Source organism: Perca flavescens, chromosome 22 (genome assembly GCF_004354835.1).
Source record: "Perca flavescens isolate YP-PL-M2 chromosome 22, PFLA_1.0, whole genome shotgun sequence".
NCBI classification, from domain to species: domain Eukaryota; kingdom Metazoa; phylum Chordata; class Actinopteri; order Perciformes; family Percidae; genus Perca; species Perca flavescens.
In genome coordinates this window covers 21,236,405-21,254,122 of record NC_041352.1, presented here as the reverse complement: position 1 = coordinate 21,254,122, position 17,718 = coordinate 21,236,405, and the positions used below count along the sequence as shown (strand labels likewise).

General features: G+C 40.2%; 1 protein-coding gene across 4 annotated transcripts in view; it reads right to left on the bottom strand.

Moving 5' to 3' along the window:
* The window catches only part of cnksr2a (connector enhancer of kinase suppressor of Ras 2a), a 64,994-nt gene that overhangs the window by 22,004 nt on the left and 25,272 nt on the right, over positions 1-17,718 (bottom strand). For 3 of the 4 annotated variants that reach the window (XM_028569282.1, XM_028569285.1, XM_028569286.1), the window contains 10 exons: positions 16,479-16,566; positions 16,006-16,047; positions 13,213-13,332; positions 10,899-10,958; positions 10,023-10,091; positions 7,210-7,356; positions 5,261-5,373; positions 5,003-5,157; positions 4,659-4,748; positions 1,520-1,734 (listed from right to left, as the gene is read on the bottom strand). In XM_028569282.1, coding sequence (XP_028425083.1) covers positions 1,520-1,734; positions 4,659-4,748; positions 5,003-5,157; positions 5,261-5,373; positions 7,210-7,356; positions 10,023-10,091; positions 10,899-10,958; positions 13,213-13,332; positions 16,006-16,047; positions 16,479-16,566 — 1,099 coding nt within the window. The remainder of the gene's footprint in view (positions 1-1,519; positions 1,735-4,658; positions 4,749-5,002; positions 5,158-5,260; positions 5,374-7,209; positions 7,357-10,022; positions 10,092-10,898; positions 10,959-13,212; positions 13,333-16,005; positions 16,048-16,478; positions 16,567-17,718) is intronic. The other variant, XM_028569284.1, reaches the window with a different exon arrangement.

Below are 17,718 nucleotides of genomic sequence, written 5' to 3'. Positions count from 1 at the left end.
TCAGCATTCGCTCGGATTACGCTTCACTACTTTTTCATCACGGCTAAAAGCTCAAATGTTGTTGCTCAAATGAGTCCGGGTTGCATCAAAACAAATCAGAGTGGATGCAGAGTGTTGCCTAATTTAACTAGTTTTAACTTTTGGGAGGCAACTGAGGGGAAAGTCAGAGGGGTTTCGTAACCTTGTTTGATCCACATTTTGCAGCTACAGAATGCAATCTACCTGCAATTTAAGGAAGAATGAGCTATATTTTTCACCCTTCAAGTGCTGGTAGTACCTATCTTTATCAAGAGAAGATCAATGCCACTCTTATGTCGGTACATTAAATATGTAGCTGTAGCTAGTTAGCTTAGCTTAGCTTAAAGACTGGAAACAGGGGGAAATAGCTAGCCTGGATGCCAGCCGAACTTAGCCCCGCCCACAAAATTTGAGGTCCTGACATTGTCCTACTCCGATTCTAGTCAGAATGTGAGTCTGAAACCGCTCTGTGATTATGGGGCGTGTTCCAACCGAACCAAGAAAAAAAATGCCTCTGCATTCATTGGATAGACTTACAACCAATCAGAGCAACGGAACTCAACTCAACTGTCAACAGAACTCAACACTGTGTATCGTCTCCATAGCAACCACTCTTTGCACAATGCATTCGTTCTAACTTCCGACTTTTAGACCTTTTTGAAGCTGGATATAAAATTTGTTGCGTGTAAATATAAATGTGGATAATGTTAGTGATAGTGACATGCTGGCTACAGTCGCGTTTCTAGAGATGAATCTGCAAAAACACGTGAGAAAACACTCTCTGCATTCTCTCTCTATCTCTCTCCACCATATAACGCTCTCTCTCTTCAGTCTCTCTCTATCTCGCTCCACCATATAACACTCTCTCTCTTCAGTCTCTCTCTATCTCTCTCCACCATATAACGCTCTCTCTCTTCAGTCTCTCTCTATCTCGCTCCCCCATATAACACTACCATGCTTTCAGGCAGTTGTTGAGGCTCCTCCGCTGAGGATTTTAAAATGAATGCGCTGTCGATATCTTCTGTAACAGACGTGATGGTGGGATCTACACATCTCAACAAATTCAACCAAAGCGTTCTTTGGTGACGTGATTGATTATGTTACTGTTGATCATCTGTCCGACAATCTGATTGGTCCGAACAGATCCTGTTCAGGCAATAATTGCTTCTCAACGGAGCAACTCAAAACCGAACTTCCCGACCTCGAATTTTGTGGGCGGGGCTAAGTTCGGCTGGCATCCAGGCTATTCTGACAAGAATCTGAGTAGGACAAAGTCAGGCTAGAAAACAGCTAGTCTTGGCTATTTTTTAAAAGGTGGATTTTTCGCGTGATTATTGCACGATCTCGTGATATCGTGAGAATCCATCTGCCGTGCGAGGAAAACTCTAAAGCTCACTAATAAATATTCTGAATATTGTTTGTTTGAGCGGTACAAAAAGTTCTTGGCCTCGCTGATGTAAATAAAACACATGTTGAGGAAACGACAAAATGAGTGACTTACGTGATAAATGGAGGCCGGGTCTCTCGGTGGAGAATTTCTTTGATTTGTCTGCAGGACGTAGTGGGAGGGGCTCTGGCTGTGGTGGCTCCGCCTTTTGGCACGTTTGGCCGTGTCATTGGTCCGTTTTCCCGGGCGAGCCGTGTGGGAGGAGTAGTCATCAGAGCCGGTCCTCTCGTCCACGCCGGACAGTCCCACGTAACGCATCAGTGACGCTTCTGTGAAATCATCCAATCAAATACATACAAACTTGCATCAAGGGTGAGTTAAAACCTTTACCTGTAGCTTAAGTGCCCACATTAGACTTATAATTATAATTGTGTCTACAGTATATTGTGGTATTGATCTTCTGTGTTATATGTTCTCCATCAGCTGTCTATCAGGAGTCTTAGTGGGTTAATTAGAGACTACATTAAAAAATATAAAAACAAAGTACAAAAAGATCACATCACTCAAAGCTTCATTAATATGAAATCAGTAGTGTTAAAGACACAAAAGAAATGATTTTGACCTTTAATCACGGAATCATTATTGAGCTAATCAGTTATTCTTAAAATAACAGTACGAATAGCTGTAATGCCTTCAGATGTGATCAACTGGAAAATGCACCACGGTATTAATAATTGTGTCATGCCCTTTAGTTTAAGCGCCAATATCAGGCTGATTATGTAAAATGTGCAACAAGTCTGCCCATTGTTTCTATCTGAACAACAACTGGCTTCCAAAACAATGCATACGCAACATCATATGAGCATTCGGTCATCTGCCTCCTCTAAGGTGTTTTGGTTTGAACCAAAAGATCCCGGTCATGCTTATTTTTTTTTTTTTAACCTTTATTTAACCAGGTAAGTCTCATTGAGATATAAAATGGCCAAGATAGCAGAACAAATTAGTTACATATAAAACAATTTACAATCACAAAACAAGCACAAAAGAGGCAAAGACAACTCAAGTGCATTTCAATTAAATAAATGTTCTATTAATTCAACATTTGCACGTGTGGATGGAATCATGTTCTATGGTTTTAACATAACCTTTAAAATCATTTAAGGAAATTAGACAGTGTAATATGAGTGTTTTCTGTAGGTCATTCCAAGTAGAAGGTGCAGCAAACATGAAAGCCTTTTTGAACAACTCTGTCCGGGCTCGAGGTACATTCAATGAAATAGTGTTCTGGGACCGTAAACCATAAGTACTCTGTGTAAAAGAAAGAAATTCGGATATGTAACATGGGAGCCTGCCTATAATACCCTTTATATATGAAGATATAAAAGTGAGTGAGCCGGCGATTTGACAGAGAGGGCAAATTCACTGTGGAGTAAAGTGTACAGTGATGAGTGAGGGGTCTGCAATTTGAAAGAAACCTTAAAGCTCCATGATACAAAAAAACCTAGCTTCAATTTCAACTTTTTTACTAGGTGCTGTGTATGAAGCTTAAAAGAAAGGTGATCATCAATTATAAATCCTCATTTGTTTTACCCTGATCAGTAACAATATTCAGGTCTAACTCATTCTTCCTTGAATTTGAAAAGACCATTACTTTCATTCAGTCATTCAGCATTAAGCACAAGCTTTAATTGATAAAGCTGTGCTTGCACTCTTTCGAATGCAGTTTATAAATTCATACGCCTTTCCTAATGGTAGCTGCACAATCGTCTATATGACTCTAAATGGGAATATCATTTACAAAATGAACAACAGGCTGTATTGAATAAGACTTGAAAATAGGGATTGAGACCATACAGTTATTAGGAAAATGTTTATGGAGGTAATAAATCAAGTGAGCAGTAGGGTCATTGGGGAGTTATTGCAGGGGGGCCACCAAATTATTGTTAATTTCTTTTTCAAGTTTAAAAAAAAATGTAAATGTCTTTACATAAATCAAACATATTATGAGCAAAAAGAAACACACTGATGATAGGCTTACTGGACTACAGGTAAGGTAGTCACTAAGGTAGCCACCCACAGTTAATCCTAAGAATCCAGTGTGCCACATGTATGTTTAACATTAAAACATGATTTATGTATGTATTTAAGGTATGTATAAAGGCTTTAGGCTGCCCACACAATACTGTAGGCCCGGTTTAATTTTATACAATATATGTAGTAGGGGGTCCCTGCTCCATCTCTCTTTCAGTTAAGGGGTCCTTGTCTTAAAAAATGTTGCTCTATACAATCGGACTTCTTTGTAGCTTCACTTTTCAGGCCCGGAGGTTGACGCTTGTGCTTGCCAGAAAAGCATTAGTTGCTTGGAACGACCAGTGTAAAAATGTAGTTTTATCAGAATGAAATTTTTTTTTTGAGATATGTTTGGTGGACTGATGGATTCCCAGCATGCATTGTCGTGTCAGGCACAATAATGCTGCTGTGAGAGAACTGAAATGAGAAATGTCCAAGCATTTGTGAGTTAATCTAAATGACTTGAGTGTTTATTACATTTGTTCTGGTTCACTGTTTTTAAGTCTCTTCCATCTTTATATATTTTTATTTTTTATTTCACCAACTTCCTCTTCGTCGCTCCCCCGGGTGGAGGAAACTCAGGTTTCACCAGCTTTCTCTCCTCACAGTTCCCACCCTGTCCTCCCCTGGTTGCTAGGCAGCGGCCAGAGGAAAGTGAGACACTGAGAAGAGCTGCTGTCAGCGTCGCCATGGCAACTGCGTGAGTGATTCAGGTGGAGGTCAGGGAGAATAGTCTTTTTTTTTTTTTTTTTTTTTTTTTACTGTTTCTGCCTCCTCTCATACCTCATTTCCTCCCTCCTCCCTCCTCCTCATCCTCCTCCTTCTCCCATCTCTCTCTCTCTCTCTTTTATTCTTCATGCCTGCCTTTCATTTTCTCTGCCTTTGTACTAACTGTCTACCTTTCCTTTTTTTCCCTCTCCTTCCCTTCTCATCCCCACTTATTTCATTTCTCTGAGATGCTAATCACAGGGAGAATTAGAGGAAAGGGATGGGGGCGCATTGATCCCACTCCCACACACACACACACACACACACACACACACACACACACACACACACACACACACACACACACACACGGATCTCTTCGTAATACAGAGAGACGGGGAACATTTAACTGAATCTAACAGGCTCTTCGGGAGGTGCACACACACACATATGCACTCCACACGCCAGCACTCACCTCTGCGGCTTTCTCTGTTAAGCTTGGCTGGATCTTCATAGTCGCCCACCCAGTTACACTCCACAGGCATGGAGATGGGCCTCAGCCTGCCTACAAGTACACACAATTACAAAACCTAATATTCTCCCTAGAGTTTTTATATTCTGATATGTAGGATTCTTGCAAAGCTTTTATTTTTTTTGTCCCCGTTGTAAAGAGCTGCATTGCTTTCTAAAACTTTTTATTGACCGCCTCTGGCTGGCAGGTGGATTCCCAGCCTCGTGATTTTTTTTTTTTTTTTTTTTTAAGTGGTTCAACACAGCAGAATGAGATTGAAGTCTCTTTCTCTCATCACAAGAGCGTACCATATGTAGGCGTGGTGCAGTACACGGGCTCCTCCTCTTCTCGCCGGCGAGACTCTTGATCCAGGAAGGAGTTTGGTGACTCAGAGCGCTTAGCAACGCTGACGCCAACGTGGTTACGAGATGCCTCATCTCCAGGCAAGGCTCCTGTCTCATCTCTATGGCAACAGCAGAGGCAGATGGTACAATTGTACATCAAAGTCAAAGCACCTCTTCGCTGTCACCGGTAAAAAAAAAAAAAAAAAAAAAAAAACACTGTACCTGGGCATGTATGGCTCAGCAGGGGGAGGGGGGATGTAAAGGTCCTGGATGGCGGAGCTCTTGGTGGGTGTGCCTGAGGGTGTGGCCGAACTGCTGCCTGGGCTTCTGGTTGGCTGCAGAAAGCAAAAGAGGATATATGGTAAGGACTTTTCTTTATTTATTCATTTTTTACAGTTTTTTTGAGAACTTTAATGACTTGAATGGATTAGTTAATTTTAAGGATGATTTAGATATTTATTGTCCCATGAGGGAGATTAGTTTTCACAGTCTGTTTCATGCGCATGGCAATATACACGAAATACATCAACAGATAACATAAAGACAGGTATACAGACACATAGAAACCAGATCACATTTACAATGACACCGGATCTATACAAAGTCAGTGAGATAGTTTGTTCGGCAGTGCTATGGCAGAAGCGGCAAAACTTCTGCCAAAGTGAGTGTTTGCTGCAAATTAGGTACAGCAGTGACATTGCTAGGATTGTGGCGACATCATTAAAAAGAAAGGCTAAAAAGATTGAGGTAGGAGTCAGTCAGTCAGTCAGTCAGTCATACAGGTTTTAAACTAATCATGAAATGGATTACACATACAGTATTGTGCCTTGTAAATATCCATCACAGTTAACGGACCAACTTCCTCCTTCAATTGTATTCGGTACTTGCTGTTCCAGATATTTTGCGTTCACTTTTTGGTTTAACCTCCTAATAAAGTGGTTTAGATAAACCTGTTGCCTTGTTTACAGCCTGATCTCATGTCTCTTGCCCAGTCAGACTGCTGTTGTTATTTGATGACTGTTGTCAATTTGGTGAGTGTTCCTCGCTGCAGACTTTCAACGTTTCAAAAACCTAATTCATCCCAGTGTCTGTTAAGCTCCTAAATAGCCGCAAGTAAAAGGCAGAACAGGCCTGCATGACGATGGAGAATTGAAATTCTTGTACTTGTGATCTCTCTTTTTTAATGTATGTTATTTATTATTATTATTAATGTTTAACTAAAGCATTGCATGACACCATGTTGGTTTTTTTATACACCATCAGGATCATAGTGCGGTCTGTTGTATGGTATTTTACAGTATGTGTTGTTTGTACATGCTGTCTGTGTTGTTTTTTCTATGGCTACAGTGTGGGTTAAGTGCCAAAGACAGATTTCCCACGATGTGGGAGAATAAAGTTAATCTTGCATCTTGAGTACAACAAGAAGCAACCCAGTCTCCCAAAAGTTATGTTTATATACTACAAATTTGCAACAGCGAGATGAAAGATACATACAGTATCAACATACCAAAACTTTTGTAACTGTTTAATGATTATTTTTGCCAAGTTGTAAAAATGTATGAAAAATGTTGATTCATTTTTGATTCATAGTTTCATTTGTTTTCCCTGCATTATCTGCTACATTAACATCTTTATTGTGATGTTAAGGCCGAGACAGGGTACGGTGAGGGATTTTGTTGTCAGGATCTTGCACTTGCGTCCTAATGAAAATCTGTGCATTACAAGAAAGTGACGGAAAAATATATTTGCAGGCAGGTTTTTTAAAAGTGTATTAAAATCAAATAAGCAGTCTAGGACCTAATTCTAAGAAGACAGGGTTAAGAAAAAGTTGTAATGAGCAAAAAAATTATCTTTGGTCACACAACAAAACTGTGATGGAGGGCAGGGAAAAACAGTTTCCCTCCTGATTGTGTAGATAGTCTGTGTTAATTAGGGAGATACATTTCATGATTGGGGGTGCACTGGGAATGTGGTTAGAGAGTGCCATCAATGTTCTCTTCACATTCATTCCAGTGTGTTTCAGCTGGCAAACAACACCACGCTGAGCCACAGAATCCTGACCTAATTACACGCTGTGGCTGCAGTCATACAGGGAGTGGGAATGCTGTGGGGAGTTATGTGGGCCAGCGCAGTGCTTTAATAAAGTCTAAAAAAGGTAAAGCTGGTCCCACCTGCAGAGCGAGGGGTTTCCAGCGCATGTTCTTCAGCAGAGCAGGGGCCGAGCTGAGCGTGCTCTGTGGACGCTTCTTCAGGGTCAGGGACACGACACCTTTATCTGCCCTCAGTGAGCCGACCAGGTTACGTAACTGCCAGCCCACCTGTGGACGGGAGAGAGTCGAAGCATCCAGTTATCATCATCTGGATAATGAACAACACAATCGAAGCATTATATTTATATTCAGCCTGTAGTTTGAATTCTGTCCACGTCGTGATTGGATCTCGCTTGTTGAGCCTTCTGTGCAAGGCAAGTGGGTGTGGAGGTGGTAAGTCTATCTATAGAGCTTTTATGTGATGTAACCTGCCCTCAATTTGAAAACAAATGTATCTTATCATATATCTCTCTGCTTTTTTAGCCACAGCTTTCACAGAACCATGCCAACACCAAAACAAATTAAAAAAATGGCTACCATAAAGGTCACCAGAACTTTATTTTTCTTGTTGTTCATGGCTCTCACTTTGACCTTCTAGTCATTTTAGCTTTGTGAACAAAGGTACTTTTTAATTAAGGCAAACACACTAGCTTAATTGCATTTACTGGATTGACCTGAGATCTGATCATAATGCAAGAGGAGGTGCAGAGAAGGTTGGTGGAACTGATTACAATCATTATGATGCATGCTGCGTGCATTTTGACCTTGTAAAAGTAAGGGCACAATCTGCAGTATAGATGTAAACAGACGGGTCGCCTTACCATAAAAATTCAAGACACATAATTGCAGTTGGCTTTAAGTTCTGTTTTGATCGACAGGTCAGATAATACAAGGCCTAGATCAGAGATCTTCAACGGGGGGCCGGGACCCTTTGAGTTACTGCAGGGGGGCCCCAAGTTATTGTTAATACACCACCAAGTTAATATATCTGAAAATATACATAAACATGAGTCCAACATATTATTAGCAAAGATGAATCGGTCTATTTGTGATTTGTTTTTAAATTTACAAAACACTGATGACAGGCATATCGTCCTGTAGGTAAGGTAGCCATTAAGGTAGCCATCCACAGATACAGTTACTGTAAGCTTAAGGATTCACTGTGCTACATGTATGTTTACCAATAAAACATGATGTATAATATATGAATGTCAATAATTATTGTAATAGCTTAGTATTGTATGCACCACAAAAAGGTATGTGTAAAGGCTTTAGGCCACCCTACATGTTACTGTAGGCCCAGGTTAATATGCAACTCAATTTCATACAATATGTAGTGGGGGTCCCTGCTCTGTCTCTCTTTCAGATAAAGGGCCCTATTTTAACGATCTGAAACGCAAGTATCAAACGTGAAACGCAAGTAGCTTTGTGGGCGGATCTCGGGCGCTGTTGCTATTATACCGGCGGGATAAATGAGTCTTGCGCCTGACGCAAATCTAAAATGGGTTGGTCTGAAGTAGCTAGGTGTGGTTTGGGCGTAATCTCACATTCCCTTTAAGAGCAGGCGCGCTTGTTCCATGTCGGATTGCTATTATGACGGCGGCTTTGCCTGGCGCACGCCAGCGGGAGCTGTCCGGGATTCGGCAAAGTAATAAATGCCCGTCTTGGCCGGGTGGCGATGTTGCTGCGGCCTCTCGGGCGCATCTCCTCAAGTCTGGAGAGGATTGCTGCAGCCATGGAGCGTGGGCCTCCAAACGCGCCACCTGCTCCTGTTGTGCCCCTTCCTCTTCCCCCCAGTCCATCTCCGTCCACCCGCTCCACAATGAGCACATCGCGCATTGCCACTCCCGGACCAGATCCCGCCAGAGTGTCCAATCCATCACATCCATGATTCATGGAAATGTTGTGTAAAACACAACAAGCCACAAAGAATGCTGCGACTTTTTGAGGACTGTACTGTAAAGTGCCTCCTGACCGATCCAAACACCTGAAGCGCATTTTCAGTAATATTTGTCCTTGTAATTATGTATGGTTTGCAAAAATGGGAACTGCTGCGTCCGTGTAGATGAGAGAAGCAAAGTGTATGCGCGTTGTCTGCTACATTATGGCCAAGCATGCGCCCCTAAAATAGCATCTGAATAACGCGCTACTGACTTTAGACTAGCGCCACTGACTTTAGACCAGGTTTTTCCTGGTCTGTGGCGGAATTGCGCTTGTGCCTGAACACGCCTCCTCTTTTCGCTGAACCGCCCCCGGGAGCGCAAATACATTCCCTAATTTACCGACGTGCGTCTGTGGAGGGAAAAGTCCGCTGTGCGTCGGGTGTAAAATAGGAATTATACATGCGTCGGTGTACAAAGGCAATTGCGCTAAGTGCAAGATAGGGCTTTGGCCTAACAACTAAATCTTACTGTTAAAAGCTACTGTTTACATTAATCTATTCTGATTATGTTAAACTTGCTATAATTTTTTTTTCAGCAGAAACAAGCATGTGAACACAACACCGTCATATTATCCTTTTTCGCTCAAGTTGATGTGTCGAACTTGTTAGCCACCTAACAAATTTAAGTCCAATATTTACTCTCTTTTATCTTCACCAACTCCTGAGGGAAATATCTGGCTCTTTAGCTGCTAAATGTTCCACTATGGTTACCAGATAGTCCAAGTCTTTGTCTGCTGTTGTTCTGAGCAGGTAGTTGGTTTTTAGGGCTTTGTTTAGCTGAAAACAGCTTAATAACATGTCGCTAGAGAACACTGAGAGTGAACCAGCACAGTAAAGCTACAGGCCAGAAAAACCAAAACAATGAGCTGAAAGACACTAAAAGGCTGAGTGGAACTTTGGATTCATCATTATGACATACAGTATACACAGACATTGACAATAAGAAACCCACCACAGTCTGATGATTTACTTGAATGACTTCATCTCCGGCATGGATCTTCTTACAGCGGTCAGCTGGAGACTAGAGAAGGCAGACAGAGGAGAAACAGACGACTATGAATTGATCCGAGTTTATTGATCGCCGCATACCAGTGCAGGCGGGCAAGTTGTCCCACAAACTCTGCTTCAACACGGTGTAATATAACAGAAGGTATGCCTTGCAGAGTCATCGCTATGGAATCTGATGCGCTGTTATGGATCCAAATGTTGTAGGTATTCTTTGTAAGAACTGGTTTTGTATACACTTCAACCCACCAGGCGTTGGGGAAATCCACCTCATTGGTGTTTGTGGGAAATAGTTTGTTTATATCACAGAGCAAACTAACTGCTTGGCTGAAGTTTAGTATGTGAATTAGGCCTGGGCGATATGGAGAAAATCAGATATTACGATATTCTTGACCAAATACATCAATATCAATATTGCGGCGTTATTGTAGCGTTGACAATTGGTGCTTTCACAAAATATTTTTCACAATGAGATTTTAGATCATCAATAATGTGGTAAACAGTTTCAAGTGAAATTATACAGAACAAATTAATATTTGTTTTCCAGCTATTATATATTATTACCTGCATGAACAAAAATAGTGCAATGTTAAAATAAAATCTGCAATTCTTCAAATGATATTCCCTCAAAAGGTTTCACAACAGATTTTCTGAGAAAATTTTGTTAGTATGTGCTTGTTCTTATCAACATGATTGTATATCACGATATCTTGATATATGATTTCATCACAATATGATTCCATTGAAAGACGATAAATTATCATATTGAATTATTGCCCAGCCCTAATGTGAATGTGTGAAAATTAGGATTGTAGCCTCTTACCCCTTCAGTAGTTCCTGTGATTACATGGAGGCCGTCGTAGGTTGACTTGATGTACATTCCCTGATGGACAGAGGGAAGAAGGAGGCTTCTGTTTAGCTCAGTAGGTAAATTACTTCACTTATAATTCTGACTAGGGATGGGGTTCGATAGCATTTACTCAAATTCAAATCCAGTATCAAATCCACTAATCAAATCGGAGTCCTTTCAAATCCCTTACTGAATCTTATTAGCGTTCCCTTTCGACAATAGCAACTGGACTAAAGTAGCTACAACTCAAATGTGTCTCGTCACCTTTTGCTGGCCAAGAAGCCAGATACATTTCAGGTTTTAGTGGCAGGCTAATTAATGTCCCCCCAGTTTCATTTCCATTTCAACCTGAAAATGAGATGAGCAGCAGGATATATTGAAATTGTTAATTAAGTGCATCTGACACATTCATTTAACAGCTGTCTGAACTTGAAATACTTGAATTCTTCAGCTAGTAGTTACTCAGTTACAAATGTTCATATGAGTTAAAATGATCTTTGGCTGAATGCCGTGCAGCAGCTGCAGAGAGCACATTAACCAGAGAGCAGGCAAACTTTACTGAATTAGCCACCGGCAATGTTTGTCATTTTAACCAGCCACAGTTGACTAAAAATAAGAAGCTGCTACCTAGATGTTTCCCAGTGTTTTTTGCTAATAAAAAGAGTGAGGAGACATAAAAGGTTTGATATGAGATTTGTTAGCAACAGAGCTTAACCAATCTACATATTATGCCATCCGCGAACTGGATCCAATTTGGAACCGGATATCTGACACTGAATCTGTGTTGTAAATTGTTAGTTTATGCAACACGCTAAAATTCTGTCCAAACCCATACAAATTAGTTTTTTTATTAACTATATCTTACAAATACAAAACTCTTGTTAGTTTTTTTGTTTTGTTTGCTGATTCTTTGTTGACAAAAGTATATGTTGTCCACCCTTTTGTTTTTGTTCATTTAGTATTTAACCACTTGGAGATGAGATTCTATCATAACAGATTTGTAATTGTTTCCTGTATCCCAGAGCCAAGTACACAGGGTTTGACCTCCATATTACTGTTGGAAAAGGGAGAGTCATCTCATTATCTGGCTAATGCGGTTTTTCATTCCCTGCTAATAATGTAATCACATTTTCAACATGTCTGCAGAAAAAGGCTGGAGAGAGTAGGAAGGAGTATTGAACTCCTATGAAAAATAAATTTAAGTTATAGGTTCTTCATCATACAATAAGCACACAAAATCATGCAATTTTACAAGTGCTGTCAGTTAAACGCGTTACTAACGGCGTTAACGCAAACCCATTTTAACGGCGTGAATTTTTTTATCGCGAGATTAACGTTCTTTTTGGCCAAGCAAACTTTGTAGTTTTTTTCACATGCTATTGCAACAACGTCTGCACTTGTTTGTGCTTGCAAGCCGGCCAAAGAGTAGTAGGCTAACGTTACGTTTGGAGTGGATGGCGAGCACGAGACGCAGAAATGGATGCCAATAAGATTCTGAACGGAAAGTTTACTTTTAAAAAGTTGTCGAGGGGGACAGTAGTTTCACGCATACACAGCCTGTACTCCACGGAGAAAGCAGCCACACTGGAACTGCTGCAGAGTGCAAACGCTGTCTCATTAACCGGTGATCACTGGACGTCAGTGAGTAATCAAAATGATTTAGGAGTTCCTGTACACTATATTGACTCTGTATATCAGCATACGGTTTTAGGACTGTGTTGTTTGTTTTGTTTTTTTGACTGTTTTTGTCATTTGGGACATTGTCCACCCCCTTTTCTGTCCAGGAAAATTGTTACATTCCTTATTAGAAAAATGTAAAGGTTACAAATGTCCTGCTGTGGCATCTGGTTTTTGGACCATTTTGTTTGTACTGTATAAGCAAAGTGTTAGTGTTACATCTCAGTTAGGTTAGATACTTGGAGGAATTGTGCAATAATTATGTTTCTTTTGTTTATAGTAAATAAAAAATAAACAAATATAAATCTTAAAGTCCATTTAAAAAAGTAACTTTCTTTGCATTAATTTGATTCCCAATTAAGATAACTGGTAATAATTGCTTTCCATTGTTAATATGTACTTAAACACAGTTCTGAAATGCAAAATAATACAATACGGAAAATACATGCATCTGGCAGAATTTCCTGCAGCACCGGAGCAATCCCTGAAGTGGAACGCGAAGGATATAGACTAATAAGATACTAAAGCCTAGTATACACACACACACACACACACACACACACACACACACACACACACACACACACACACACACACACTCAGTCATTACCAGGCCTTCAGAGGATTTGATGTTGGTGAGGTGAACCAGCTCGAGGTGGGCTGACTGAGAAACCAGCGGGTCGGATGACACACACACAATGTGCTCACACACCTCCGACAGAGTCTTGCACTGGAGAGAAGAAGAAGAAGATGAGAGACGACAAGTAATAACACACAGAGCTTTTAGAAAACAGGTTCAGCAGCGGTGCTTTATTAAGAAAACAGAGCTGGAAACAAAAGAATAACATGAACAACCTGCATCTTGTGTTTGCCAAAATTAGACCACATAGACTACAGCTTGTGTTCCTTTGTTAGAGGATTTCTCTTTGGCTTTACTGAGAAAGAAACAACTTTTCTCTCCTAATCTAAATACAATGGCTCAGAATTAGAGGCCGCCACAATTAACACAGTTATAGTTTATTGCTAGTGCTTCGTGCAGCACTTCAAAGGGTCAGTTCATCTTAATTACAAAAAAGCCTCAAGTTGTATTTAGCTATGCGGATAAGTTTCGGTTTTACTTATCCAGTGTTTTCAGATATGTGTCTCTAAAATGTCTGCGCCCACACCAATATAATACAGCTGAATTGTATGTGTGGAGCCCACAACACTGAAATTCAAACAAGCCGAAAGTAGAATCCACCCAACATGCTGTCAACAGTTTCAGGCAACATTTCCCTGGTAGAAAGCACTGAGTATATATATAAAAAACTAAAAAAACAGCTGACAGCGTATGTTCAGCAGTGGCTCCCAAACTTTTTATTAGAAACAACATTTACAAAAGATAATGGCAGTGAACTCAATACTTTTTATGACATTTTGCTGTATATATTTTGACCTAACCTGAACCTGGGCAGCCTTTCTAGAAACAGAGCACTCTGGCTTCTGCAATTTCCAGAGGAATTAGAGTCATAGACCTTTTTTTGCAGCAGACATTTTGACTTGCCATAGCAGGAGAAGCACAGCTACAACTGAAACATTATGAGCTCCATTATAGCAATTACTGCAATGCAGTAGTTAGTGATTGTAGTAGTAACACCTGTGTTTGACGAGTCAAAAGGACTGCTGTGAACAGGGACGATTCTAGGATCAGAGCTTTAGGGGTGCCTGGCACCCTTTTAACATCATTCTTTTTTAAACGTTATTCTACTGGGCTAACTGTGCATTTTAACATCATTTTGGGCCATCATGGTAATGGAAACACTGAATTATGTAACTAAAAAGATACCAACAATTCTGAGACATTAATGCTGAGCCACAGGGCCATTACTACAAAGGTGAGGTGGTATTACAAATGAAATTGGATATTTATTTATGGAAAAGCAGATATTTCCATAACGCAGTATCAATAACTTTTGAGAATTAGAGATGCATGCGATTTTGACTAATTCTAAGATTTTTTTTCTGAATGATCTAGGCGTCTAGATTCTGGGTTTAGTTTCACGATGTTGTGATGTTCCCAGAGCAGAACTCCTTAGTTCACGATAGATTAACACACAGTTTTTTTAAATGAGATTTTTTACAATGATATTTTGAGGGTGCCGGATCAAGTTTACGGATGCTTTAGCACCCTTAAAAAAGGGCTAAAATCGCCCCAGGCTGTGAAAATAGTCAATCAAACTTGAGCTGCACCACAGTTTGGGATTTTTTTTTGTCTGTAAGGAGATGTTGCTGTGGAATTTTTCAAATGTCATTTTGCTTTATTGTGTTGGTATGAAAGCTAAAATCTCACAGATGAATATCTTTAACATGTCCAGGACAAACAAAGCCCAACCTAGCTGCACAGCTAAAGCTAGAGGTAAGTGATCAAGTATGTTAGTGTTATTTGAATGAATCAACCATTTAAAAGAATTAACATTTTTGGAAATGTGCTAATTCGCTATCTTGCCAACAGTTCAATGAGAGGATAGATACCACTCTCGCATTTTTTTAGTGAGAGTATTTGACAGAGACAATGTGAACTAAAAGAAATGTCAACAAACTGTTGGCAAAGTGGCCGCAAAGCCACCATCGCTGGTACTGTAGAAATACAATCAACACTAATACATTCAATTCACCTAATTTAAATGTACACTAAAATGTAAATCAACAATGGAGGCTAATTTAGGCTGTTTTAATTATATGACTACAATGCTAGCAGTGTGTTAATATTCCCATTCGGAATAACTGGATTTGGCTTTTCTTCCCATTCTGCCATTGTGTGAATGCAGCACTAAGTATGGAGCTTGAGCAAGGAAGTGGTTGGCCTAGCTTAGCATAAGGACTTGAAGCAAGGGGAAACAGCTAACGTAGCACTTTCCAAAGTTCAAAAATATGACCATGAACAGCTCTAAAGCTTACAAATTAACACATATTTTGTTTTCATTAAAGTTAAAACAATAGATTTTGGTTTTAGGAGCGTCCTCACTGATTGACTAGCAAGCTTTGGTTGACGACAAGACGCCAGGAAGTGACTGTGCCTTGCTGTTATCGGCATGTTTTTTTTAAAAACTTTGGACAGAGCCAGGTTAGTTGTTTCCCCTGATCCTGTCTTCATGCTAAGATAAGCTAATCGCTTCTTGTCTGTAGCTTCATATTGAACAGAGAGGTATGAGAATGTTTTTTGATATCTTTAAAAAAATTCACATCTTGGAAAAAATTCAAGATGTGCCTTTGAGATTTACTAAAAGACTAGATCCAGCTGGAGCTTCTGTGTTTGAGGAGTATTGTATGAGTGAGGGACTGGGAGATTTTAAAGATAAAAACTGGACACTACCCATCAACACAAAACAAATAAGCAACAGCTGGCTGACGAAGCAGGACTTACCACATGAAGGATTTTGTTCTCCGTCTCAAACACCGTACAGTCCTGGAGGAAAAGCAGAATTTAATGTAGCGCGAGCAGAACATCCTGTCTTGCTCAAACACACACACACACACACACACACACACACACACACACACACACACACCATCTAACCACTCTGTATACTGTCTGGGCCTCACGTTACTGAACCCTACACTTGCACACTCTATACCCTCTCAGATACAAAAAAACACGCCCACGCAAACAGACACATTTATTTACACACACATCAGTCACAGAGAAGACAGCCTGTAAGGACGTAAATAGCAAAGAATTGAGTCTCGCTCGAGGATGCAGAGAGTCTGAGGTTGCTGCATCACACCCACACACACAGTTCTTAGGGTGATATGACAACGATGGCAGAATAAAAGCTATCAGCCTTCAAAACACACACACACACACACACACACACACACACAAACAATTACACACACCTGCTGTACAATGGTGGTGAGCTCCAGGCAGAGCTGAATGACATTATTTCGGGTTACTGAGTAGTCTGCCACTGTAGCAAAGGGAGACCTGGAAGGAACAGATAACACAGCAGCATGTCTTATAATGTTCCTGCTGAATTCAATAATGTACAGAGATGGGACAGGAGCATTGTTAGAGAGACAGACACTGTGCGCACACATACACAGGCACACAAATCTATAGGAAGTGTTTTACAACTCGCACATGAGTGAATCTGTGACATCATGTGTGTTAAATCAGGGAAGTGGCATTTTATAGGATAACAAACGAAAATGTGGAGTAAAGTGAAAGAAAGAAAGTTATGTTTGTGTCATTTCACTTTAGATGTCTGTCTGTTTGCATTGTTTTTGCTATAACCTTTAATACAATATAAGAGGTTATCATTAAGCAGACATTATGTAAATGATCAGAACTCATTTCCTACAAAAGCTTGATGAGGTTCTCCTTCGACATACTTTACTGTTATACAGGGCTGCAACTTATGATTATCTGTATTTTCATTATCAATGAATCGACCAATTAGTAGGGGTGGAAATCACCAGAGGCCCCACGATACGATAGCATCACGATACGATATTATTGCAATTTTAAACATATTGCAATTTATTAACTTTTTTCCAGCTTCAAATTTTTCCCAATTTCAAATTAAGTCCCCAAGGAAACTTTGTCAACATCTGTTTTATCTAAAAAGATTGTTGTCTCTGTTTGTTCATCTCCCTTCAATTTAATTGCTGCAAAATGGGATTGTCAAGCAGACAGACTGACCAACACATATATAATAAAAGAACGATACTTGGTGTCTGTGTATCGATCAGAGATGGGGACCCGAAACCAGACTTGACTTGCGACTCGACTCGAAAAAACTTCAGACTTGACTCGGAATTGAGCTTCGAGACTCGTCAACAACCTGTTTTCATGCAATTATTGCTTTTGAAATCTAAATTCATTCATGTATTTCTATTTTCTTTTATTGGCGCATATACTTTGGGGAAACGTATGACGAGCTGCATGTCCCCTGCCCTTTGTCATAATGTCCAACGTAACAAATGCACTATGCCTATATGTGTGCGCACTCACATAAATGCATTGCCAATGGCAACACCAAGTCCTCCCGGAGTTGTGCCTCTTGTCATTAGTTTTGCTTTAAATAACTTCGTAAACAGTGGCAGTAAGTGAACAGGTGTGTGGCACCAAGATCAT